Source organism: Poecilia reticulata, linkage group LG8 (genome assembly GCF_000633615.1).
Source record: "Poecilia reticulata strain Guanapo linkage group LG8, Guppy_female_1.0+MT, whole genome shotgun sequence".
In the NCBI taxonomy this organism is placed as follows: domain Eukaryota; kingdom Metazoa; phylum Chordata; class Actinopteri; order Cyprinodontiformes; family Poeciliidae; genus Poecilia; species Poecilia reticulata.
This window is the reverse complement of record NC_024338.1, coordinates 18359227-18370598: the sequence shown is the minus strand read 5'-3', so window position 1 is coordinate 18370598 and position 11372 is coordinate 18359227. Positions and strand designations below refer to the sequence as shown.

The 11372-nt window shown below is 38.1% G+C and overlaps 1 protein-coding gene across 1 annotated transcript in view; it reads left to right on the top strand.

The window, feature by feature from the left end:
* mybpc2a (myosin binding protein Ca) overlaps positions 1-11372 on the top strand; it is a 70041-nt gene that overhangs the window by 29157 nt on the left and 29512 nt on the right. Inside the window, exons 5-13 of the mRNA XM_008416568.2 lie at positions 724-738; positions 1545-1628; positions 2808-2956; positions 4664-4781; positions 4980-5028; positions 9084-9140; positions 9223-9392; positions 9654-9786; positions 10006-10094. Of these exons, the coding sequence (XP_008414790.1) occupies positions 724-738; positions 1545-1628; positions 2808-2956; positions 4664-4781; positions 4980-5028; positions 9084-9140; positions 9223-9392; positions 9654-9786; positions 10006-10094 (864 nt within the window). The remainder of the gene's footprint in view (positions 1-723; positions 739-1544; positions 1629-2807; positions 2957-4663; positions 4782-4979; positions 5029-9083; positions 9141-9222; positions 9393-9653; positions 9787-10005; positions 10095-11372) is intronic.

Below are 11372 nucleotides of genomic sequence, written 5' to 3'. Positions count from 1 at the left end.
CCCCAGCAGAGTTCCGCCCTGTTACCCAGCAACCCCAGCAGAGTTCCGCCCTGTTACCTAGCAACCCAAGTGGAACTCCAGCACGTTTGGCCAGCTCAAATAACTCAATTCAGAAATACTTTATTGTGATCGTAAGGGGAAATTAAATGTGGTTGTTGCTCATGTCAGTAACAGCTGAGGGTGGAATGTAAGCAGTGGTGAACTCTCACGGTAAGCATTATGCTACTACCAAGAGTTTTAATGTGCTTTACAACGGCTGCTGGAAAAGACAAGTGTTTGCTTGTTGACTTGCCATCCAGAAACCGATTGCTGCATTCTTGTTGGTTGCACAAGAGGCTCTGCTTTTGCTTTGCAGAGATGTACGGTTGTAAAATTGCGCATCTATTTGCAGCCATTTTCAAGTGCAAGCGACTTATTTTGAACTAACCAGACTGAGAATGATTTTGTGCAAAACATGTAAAAACCATGTTTTGTATAGACCATAGATCCCAACATATTCAAGGAAGCACAGTAGGTTGTCTTTAAAACTCGCAGTTTGTTGTCATGGAGACAGAAACAGAACATTTGGCTTAGAGAAACAGTTTCTTACAGTTACGTTGAAAACGGGTGGAAAGGTGCGTGAAAGCACATCGACTTGATTATTAAGAGCAAGGGCAGGTTGTGCACAGATTGATGTCTCACTTGCTGTCTCTGTCTTTTGTTTTCTTTCCTCATTTGGTGTAGAGTTGCCTCTTGATGGTAAGAAAAAATAACATTTTAGTATTTCTGTGAAGAATTCTGACAAGCAAACACGTTATAAAGATGGCGCCTTTAACAGAAACAGTTTTTTTTTTGTCAGACGACTACACCGTTGGTTTCTACCCCCAACAGTTGAGAAAAATGAGTTAAAATCCTCAGTTCATAACCTAGAGATGATAATTTGATGTTTTAATTAGGGCTTTTATTTCAGTCACCCCTTTAGTGAGTTGCACTGTTGAGTATTAGGACCAGGCTATGGGAATTATTGTTTAATTACAAGAAATAATTCATATTATTGGCAGAATAAAGACGCAATTTTACCATTATGAGACAAACAAAATTTTTTTTATTATTTACTACTTCATTCTCATATTATGACATTATTCTGGTAACATTAACACTTTATTGTCATAGAACTTTATTCTCATAATACTGTGACTGAATTCTTTGAATATTATGACTTTATTTTCCCATTTAAAAAATAAAAAAAATCATAGCGTGAAGTTTATATTTCATTGTAAGATTGATCTGAATTCAAAGTTCAAATAAATAGAAGCTGTAAAACAAAATGGCCGCCCTGGACATGTTGACATCACTCTGCTCTATGGAAAAAAAACCCTTTATTTTCTAAAAATGACATCTTCAAAAACCAAAACTTTCTGCCCTTAAATTAAGCCCAGATATTTTCCCCGACAGTTCAGAGATGCTTTAGTGATTTGCTTGGTCCGTTTGTCTTTGTTCTGTCTGCGGTTTCATCGCTGGGTCATGTTTTCCTGCTCTAATTTGTGGTTGAATTTTCATCTCAGATGCTGCACCAGGAGAAGGTGGTGAGGTGTCTGAGCAGAGCAGTCTGTTTGTGCTGAAGCCGGAGAGCGCCACCGCCACCAAAGGTTTGTCAGAATAAACTCTGAGTTATACAGAAGACGTTAAAATGAGTGAAAAAGCTAACTTTAACTTTACATCATTTCATGACGGAAAGTTAAAAAAAAGGCTATTTTTTCCAGTATAGTGTAACAATCTCTACAAAAATAGTTGAAGCCCATATTTGGTTCAGTTTCAACATGTTTCACTTCGATTTGGCAACATTTGCTCAAATGAGTAACATTATTAAGCCTTTTCAAGTTGATCTAGAGCTCGTTGAAATTGATGGAAATGTAAAATTCACCAGAGGTGATGAAGATGCGGAGGACCAAAGAGACAAAGAGGACAGAGGACTTCCAGAATTGTCTGTCTGATGTTTCTCCCAGCGTTATTCGCTCCAGCTGCAGAGGAGTTTAGGCACTTTGTGGATAAGAAATGTAGGCGGCGCATTCATTTTTAGCTCGTTAAGGTAACGATCATCGATTAGAGCCTTTGTCAGTTTTGCTCGTACAAATGACTCAAAGTCTTCTGGAGAAAAATGTTGAGGGCACAGATTAGGTCCTTCTGAAGTTGTGTTCGTCTCCGACTCTCCCACTGCACTCTAATTGTGTTTTTCGTGTGGGAAGCAATGTGACTGACCTCACTGTGTTTTTATTTTTTTAGTTACAACCAACAGTGACCCCATGTGGCTTTATCTAAAATTACACCAGTCAGATCCAATATGATAAACAGCTACTGAGGTAAAGTTAGCCTTCCTGTTTGCTCTGTAGACTCCAGTGCAGAACGGACCAAAACGCATCATCAACCCAGCAAGTGAAAAATGGCGACCTCCATGGGAGAGGTCGCCATTATTACTTCATAATAATTTGAATTAATTATTCGTTTTTTGTATCACAAACAGCAATTTTTTAGTTAATAGAAAACTTACGACATATTAAGGCCAACATGTTTAACTAATCCTGGATCTCTTTAAGCTTTCTGCCTCTTACACCAAGCAGATTAATTCGTTTTTCTCTTAAACTTTACAGACTGTAAGTCCTTAAATGCGGGAAACATTTTCTTATGCTGGTTTCATTTTGTTACATCACAGAAAGCCAATATTTTAACAAGGTTGTATATTCTTTTATTTTTACAAGTGTCCACTCTGCAAGAGGACAAACTGTTTATCTGTCTGGAATAAAAACGTCGTCTGTCTTTGCTGCTGGCAGGGAAGGACATCACGTTTGTGGCCAAAGTCGACTCGTCGACGCTGAGCAGGAAGCCCGTCATGAAGTGGCTGAAGGGGAAGTGGCTCGACCTGTCCAGCAAAGCCGGGAAGCACCTGCAGTTCAAGGAGTCGTACGACAGAAACACCAAGGTATGCTGCCTTTTTTGAGCCAAGGTACATTGTTTTAATTGGAAAAATCACGAGGCACACCACCAACCAAAAATGTAAACAAAGATACTCTGTAGCCGCCTATATTACATATATAGTCATTCTTATCAAAGTATCTTGAATAGGAATCAAATAAACACAAAAATTTATATTTATCATATTTTACATTTCTTAATTCAAATTGCACTTAACATATCCACTTCAAAAATACACCTGAACAACACTGTGGTGTTAAATTGAAAGAAGTTGCAGAAAAGTGTTTTACAAACTAATCCACAAGCATCTTATAGCTGGAATACAGAAAATAATTCTTATTCTGAAAGAAGCAATAATGTTTGGGAAACATTTCACTTCATATTCACTGTTACAATATGAAGAGTTGCATGTACAAAATGTCAATATCTGTATATTTTACCCACCTAGTGTGAAACCTGTGCATGTTTGGATGAAAACAACTGATTTCCTGGCAGAAACTGAAGAAAGACAAAGTTCTTCCTCCACAGCTCTCAGTTTCTCTCTGGTTTTAGTTTTTATAGTAACCAGACTAGAGAAGCTCAATTCACACAGACATGTTGTGGGAAATGGACCCATGTTCTTTCCAACTACTGCTGAGCTTCTCTGTCTTTTCCATCACTGTCATCACAGTCTTGCTAGGTACAATACTCTCACCGCTACCTGTAACATTCATGCATCACTAATTCTTGTTGTAATGTTAAATGTTCTGTACCTACTGCCATCTAGTGGTAAGAAAATTACATGATTACGCCGCTAGTCGCTGCTACAGCAGACACTCGAAGATGGCATTATTTGCAGATAATTCATTTTCAAAAAATATTTTAAAACCAATTATCGTATTTTTCGGACTATAGAGCGCACCATACTAGCACCTTCAATTAAAAAATAAAATAAAATAAAAACTGGAAGCTGCTCTCAGTTTTCCGTAAGGACCCAGCAGAGGGCAGCGTCCTAATAAATCTGCTGCATATATTAAGGACGCAGCACTCCGTCTCCAAAGCCAAATCATGGTTTCGTTCACACCGAGCTTAAATGCAGCGGCTCTGTTTCCCTCCTGTACTGCCAGATCGACAACCCTCAACTTAAAAGCTGCATGATACGAGTTTGAAAACATTTCTCTGTCGTGCCTGCTGCTAGCATGTGCTTGTTCTAAATGAAAATTAGCACGTTCTTCTTTTGATTTACAATTTTGACTTCYAATGATTCACTTCCTGCTARMGAGCCCCCTGGTGGTTGAAGAAAAATCCACAGAAAAGCCACAGCGGGCTTCAATCCGCATGTTCAAAGCTTAGGAAAAAAGTAGCAGCTTTTAGTCCGGAAAATACGGTACCGTAGTGAAATTGAATAATTTCCACGACACACCTGACGATCACTCACGGCACACTAGTGTGCCGCGGAACAGTGGTTAAAAAACACTGATCTACAGGCTGCAAACCTGTCAGCGTTGGACGTTTTCCAGCCTTAAAGGGCCAGCGCAGGTTTTTGGAAGTGGATATATGGAGGTAAAAAAAACAAAAAGTAACAAACATGAAGAAAAGCTTAAAATTCCTGATTCATTTTGGCTTCAACTTTTAAAAAAAAGAATAAAAATGACATTTTTAAATGTGATTATGTAGATTTTTACCAAACCTGGAGCTGCAGTGACTGTTTGTGCTTCGGTTTCTGTGCCGTCAGATCTACACGTACGAGATGAGCATCATCAAGGTGGTGGACGGAGACGCAGGTGGCTACCGCTGCGAGGTCACCGCCAAAGACAAGTGCGACAGCTGCGCCTTCGAAGTCTCCGTGGCGGGTAGGTCCGCAGACCCACACATAATCACATCATTGTCATCTCCCATTCAACGCGTCCGCCATGACGGCGTAACTGACTGTGTCAGCCAATAACGCGGAGAGCGCCGCGGACATTAGAGCCGTCATCCAGGTCATCACTGCTCCTGTGGCGCGGCGTAGCGGATTAACCTCACTTCCTGTTTCTGTCTGCTGCTTGCAGCCGCGCAGGAGGACCAGCAGGACAACATCTTGGAGGCGTTCAAACGATCGTGAGTGTCGCTCTGCAGATCGCCGTCTCTCTCTTCCTGTCGCGTCTCAGAGCTCCTACTTCCTGCATGTCATCAGGAGTTTCAGCGTCTTTCAGCCACAGCTGGGTAGAAACTAGTTACATTTACTCAGATACGTTTACTTTAAGATTATTTTTACTTTTACTTGAATAGTTTTATTATGAAGTATTTCTTCTTTTACTTAAGTAAAATTCCTGGATTTTACTGAACGCACCAGACACAGAAACACACCTAAAGTTTCTGTTAAAGTTTCATACATTTTTTATTGAAAGAAAAATATTATTTTGCCTGATTTTGTTATTTTTTGTTACTTATATGAATTATTGTCATTTTTGTCCTTAAAATACCAAAATTTCCACTTAATTTTATATTTTGGTTCGTCTGATGATGTAATGTTTAAGTTAATCAAAAGTCCACTCAGGTAGCTTTTTACCAAATACTTTTTATTTTGAGTAAATGTCTTTCTGCACTACCCAGATCTGCTTTTAAGAGATTTGATGGTTCATTCACAACAGCTAATTGAACTCTACACTGTAAAAACACAAAATCTTACCAAGTATTTTTGGTGTAGTTTCCAGTCCAAATATCTTAATACACTTAAGGACAAAACTGTCTTACAAGTAACCTTTCAGTCAATAATTCATCATTATTATTAAAAAAGTTGGAGTTTCACTGGCAGATTATTTGAAACAAAACATTTTCCCAAATTGTAACAGAAATAATCTGCCGTTTTTTGTGTTTTGAGTTGGGGGTTTTTTTAGTTCACATCAGGGGAAGTTTGCATTTTGTTTGTTGAGCTCAACTGAGCTTCCTGTGGTTCTCGATGCAGCGCCCCCACAGGTGAGGAGGGGAACTGGTTTAGTTTGGATTGTTTGGTGCAGCGGGAAATTGGACTGCAGCAGCTGAAAATGTAACAAATGTTGCAGCTTTGGTCCCCATTTGAACCAAATCTGCTGGTGAAAACACTCAGAGTTTAAAGTGTCTGTAAAGTGAAACGAGATAACGAGTCAGAAAAACAAAAAGACGACGAGTTCGCTGAGCCTTTGGCACCAAACGACGTGTTGTTCTCATTTAAAACGTTGCTCCACAACGAAAGCTTCTCCACTTATACACTTTTGTTGTTTTCTTTTTGTTGTTTCACCTAAAGTTTTCTCAGTTCTCACCTTAAAGGAGATCCACTGCAGAAAAAACAGAAATAAACTCAATTTTATTTTATTATAGATATTTTCCAACATGTAAAATATTTATTTATGTAGCACCTTTAAAGAAAAAAAAATCACAAAGTGCTTCAACAAACAAAATAACAAATACAAATTTAGCTGATTTAAAGAAATAAACAAAATCTAATAATTTTAAATAATTTGGAAAGTAGGAAGAAGCAAAAGCTTATTAAATCCTACATCTAATGATCCCATATTATAAATATTTACTAATTTACTTTATCTAATTTTTACTCCATGTCACAATTTCTACTCTTAAATTAAATCTGTATGATTAATTTATTATTATTTGGTCTACACAGTCGCAGCCTCATCCATATGTTTTTGTACATTTATTTTATTTTTTTTATATGTTTATTAAATATTTTTGGTTATTTATACAGACAAAATAACAATAATAACTCCAACAGAACAGAAATTATACAGCACAGATGGAGACAAAATTAAAGGATTTATGAAATTACAGGAGTTAATCTATTTTTATATAAACTTAAAGATTTATTTTGAGAAAGCCCAGAACTCTGGGACAATATCTGTCTTTAAAACACAATAAATCTCAGAAATTATATTTTTCACAACTGAACAAAAGGGGCGTCTAGAAATACATGTTTGTTTGTTTTTTAATCGCCTTCAGAGGAAATATTTGTAGATTTTTTTACACCTAATCTGAAGGATGTGAAGCGCTGAGCGAATTATTTTGGGCATTAGATGGTTTTAGCGATAAGCTTTTTCATCTGAATAGGATTTTAAATGTCAGCGAGGATCTGATTAATTGAAATTGGCCTTAATCAGCCTTTCACATTAACATATAAGCAGGAAAATGAGAAGGAAAACGTCCTGGGGGTGTCGAGTCTGCGTGGCGATTTCTACGAAGCATCAGCAGGATTTGGTTTTTGTTGTTTTCTAACATCATGGTGAGCGTCGTCCTCGTGTGTTTGAGGTTCATTTAACTCATCTGAGACCGAGAGAAACCCAAATAACTTCAAAGCCGGCTCCAGAACGAGCGGATCATCTGAGGACGGCGTTCATCCGGCTGTCCTGAGGGGAGCGAATCCTCCCAGGACGGCACCGTCCGCACGCAGAGTAAAAAACAAATAAAAGAGGTCGGCTGAGCGTGAAAATGAAGTCAGCGCTGCAACTGCTTTCACAGCGTCTGGAAATATCAAGAGTTTAAGTCGTTAAAAGCCTCCATGATGGAAGCGACGTGAAAACAGGTTTTTATTTCAATAAAAACATCATTAGAGCGACGAGAGCAAATCAGAATCAGAGCTGTCGTTGTCCCTGCACTGCAAAAACACAAAATCTCACCTAGTTTCTACAGCAAATATTTTAGTAAACTTAAAGTCAGACAAACTAACTTAAACGTAAGTTTTATATATAGAGGCTTGTTTTAAGTAAATATTTCCTTAACGTTGATAAAAAAGTTCTAGTTTCATTGGCAGATAAATTCACTTAGAACATGGGAAAAATGTCATTTTGAGTAATAAATAGTTACATAAAGTTACATTTACTAAAGTAATTTATTTTTAAATTTACTTTTAGAGTATTTTTTACTACGCTGTACTTTTTACTTTTACTCCAGTAACTTTATTATGAAATATTTCTGCTCTTACTGGAATGAAAAACAAACAAAAATCCACCAGACTCACCTGGTGCAAACACACCTGCAGTTTCTGTTAAAGTTTTTATTGAAATAAACTGATTTGGAAACATTTTATTTTGCCTGATTTTATTTATTTTTTGTTACTTATATGAATTATTGTCATTTTGGTCCATAAAATATAAATTTTCACTTAACTTTATATGTTTTTAAGTCTGATTATGTAATTTTTAAATATTAAATGATTGATGACTTGATCAGTAGTTGAGCAGATTTTCTACCAAATACTTTTTTTTGTACTATTGCTAAAGTAATTTCTTGGATGATTAATACACTGCTCAAAAAAAATAAAGGGAACACTTAAACACTTAAGTGTTCCCTTTATTTTTTTGAGCAGTATATTTACTTTTACTTGAGTGAAAATATTTTGAGTAAAATTTGGTAACTTTATTTGAAGGGGTGTGAATAACTGTCATAACACTGTTATAAACATGTCATAACACTGTCATAAACATGTCATAACACTGTTATAAACATGTCATAACACTGTTATAAACATGTCATAACACTGTTATAAACATGTCATAACACTGTTATAAACATGTCATAACACTGTTATAAACATGTCATAACATGTCATGAACATGAATAAGCCTTCATGAATATTTATGACTGTTGTCATAAAGCTTCATTCGGTAAATTATGACACTTTTAATACAAAGTTGACATTATTCAAAATGTCTTTGTTATGACAACTTGACATTAACCAAGAAATCATTACTGAAATAAATTTGTTATAAAAGTATTACTGATTGCACTTTAAAAATTAGGTAACTTTATGTTATTAAAGGTAAAGTTTAAACAGTAATGATTTATTGGTTAATGTCAAGTTGTCATAATGAAGACATTTTGAATAATGTCAACTTTGTATTAAAAGTGTCATAATGACGCTTTATGACAACAGTCATAAATATTCATGAAGGCTTATTCATGTTCATGTCAGGTGTTATAACATGTTTATAACAGTGTCATGTCCGTCTTATTCACACCCCTTCAAATAAAGTGTTACCTAAAATTTTTGGGTACTCTGCCAAAATTAGCCATAAAACTGCTGCTACAACAAATAATACCTAATAAAAACGGATCTAAAACTAAATAAAGCTAAACTCAAAACTAACAGAATAAATTCACCATAACTGAATGTTTCTTTTTCTCAGAGGAGAGGGAGACGAGGATGCTGGTGAGCTGGACTTTAGCGTTTTGCTTAAGAAACGGTAAGATAAGTAAAAATAATCCACATTTTGACTTCGCCTGCATCAGATTTAACTCTCCGTCTGCATCAACGCTGATACTCAGGAAGGAGAAGAAAGCGGAGGGGCCAAAGGATGAGGTTGACGTGTGGGAAATCCTCAAGGCAGCCAAGCCTTGTGATTACGAGAAGATTGCCTTTCAGTACGGCATCACGGACCTGAGGGGCATGCTGACGCGGCTGAAGAAGATGAAGGCCGAGTCCAAGAAGAGTGATGGTGAGTCGCAGAGGAGACATTTTACGAGGCAAACCCAGAATGTGCACGAGAAAATTTGACGGCAGGGAGGAAACTAAACCTGTTTAATGCAGCCGGCTGTAAATACTGGCAGCGTTTAAAGGCCTCAGGAGGGAGGTTACACAGGCTGGATGACAGGTGGAGCGTTTGTTAGCCCGTTACTGCTAAGAGCCGGCTGCCGTGGATCATTTTCTCTCAAAGCTGCACCGGAGCTGCGCTGACATGATCCTCCTTTCTCGTTAGCTTTCCTGACGAAGCTGGACCCGGCCTACTCTGTGGAGAAGGGGAAGAAGATCCAGCTCACTGTGGAAGTGGCTGACCCCACGGCCGAAGTGAAATGGCTGAAAAACGGGCAGGAAATCAAACCGTCAGCCAAGTAAGCCACCTGGATGTGTGAGCAATACTGAAGGTTGGATAAACCCATGAGCTGCAACAGAAGCACGTTCGTTAGATTCCTTTTACACAAAATGAATCTTAGTTTGCTCAGGTCAGAATGAGCTGTTTTAGGGCTTCCTGTCACTTTAAATCCAAAACTGTCCGGACCACGCACCACAACTCAGCGTTTACATTCGCACGTAAAAATGGCTGCAAACAGATTCGCAATTATACGACTGCACATCTTTGAAAAGCAAAAGGGGAGCCTCCTGCACAACCAAGAAGAGTGCACCAAGTTGTTTCTGGATGGTAAGTCAACAACAAAACTCTCGTCTTTTCCAGCAGCCATTGTACGGTAAAACCAACCGACCAAAAGTGCTGGAGCTTAACTTGGGTTGCCAGGTGCAGTTACATTTCGAAGGTTTTTCAAAGTTCTTGGGTTGTTTTTAGACATAGCAGAGACTCAAATGGAAGAATAAAAACAGGGACAACGTGAACTTTTGCACAATAGATCCCCTTTAAAATTAAAATATTTATTTCTTTGAAGATCTATAGCGCATACAGCAGCAAAAACCAGATGACCAAATGTGCTGGAGATCCGCTGGGGTTGCTAGGTAACGGGCGGAGTTCCGCTGTGGTTGCTAGGTAACGGGATGGGCTTCGCTGATTTGTCACATTCTGGAGGTTTTTTAAAACTGCTCAATTTTCAGACACCAAAAAACACGAACTTCTTGCCGAGAAACGTCTGGGTGTTTGTTTTTTAAGTGCTTGGACTGTTTTTAGAAGCAAAAGAAACCAAAATGGACGCACAATCCTGGGAAAATGTGCATTTTGCATAGTAGGTCCCTTTTAAAAGCAATACTAATATAATATGCTAACGTTCTTCATTGCTTACACTCAATCTAACAAGAAACAAACAGTTAATTAAAAATATTTATTTGGAAGTGATTTGCACAGCTTTCTGCTACAGGAAGCAAGTGAACTTAAAATAAAGTCAGATGAAAGAAAAACATCCCTTATCGCTGCATCTTTAGCAGTCAGCAGATGGCGCTCTCACTCAGATCAGACTGAATTACATGAATGCAGAGAATCAGTTCCTACCTTTTACTACAGATCTGCGCTCCAGACTTTTACTCCTCAGACATCTGGGTTAAAAAAGCGATTTTCTGTAGTTGTTGAATTATTACTCTCCTATGCAGACATTTTGTTTTCTCTAAAGTACTTTTTACTCCAGGATCTGGTCAGGAAACCGCAGCCTGACTGGTTTGTGCTCAGATCGCACCATAAAGTTTTCATTTAAAGTTTTATTGGCGCGGCTTTGACTTTGAGACGAGTCAGACTGTGTGCATGTGTCGGTTCTGGGCCCGTTTCGCCCGCTGGGCTCCATCCAGCCTGCATCTCCTTCTGCCACCTCCTTTCCTCGCCTCCTTCAAAGGATCCTCTTAGTGTTTTATTGAAGAGGCTACAGCTGTTGCAACTGGTATTTCATCAATGTCTCTCCGCCATCTGCTAGTTTGAGATTGTCATGCTGTTTATAGGAAGGAAGGAAGGAAGGAAGGAAGGAAGGAAGGAAGGAAGGAAGGAAGG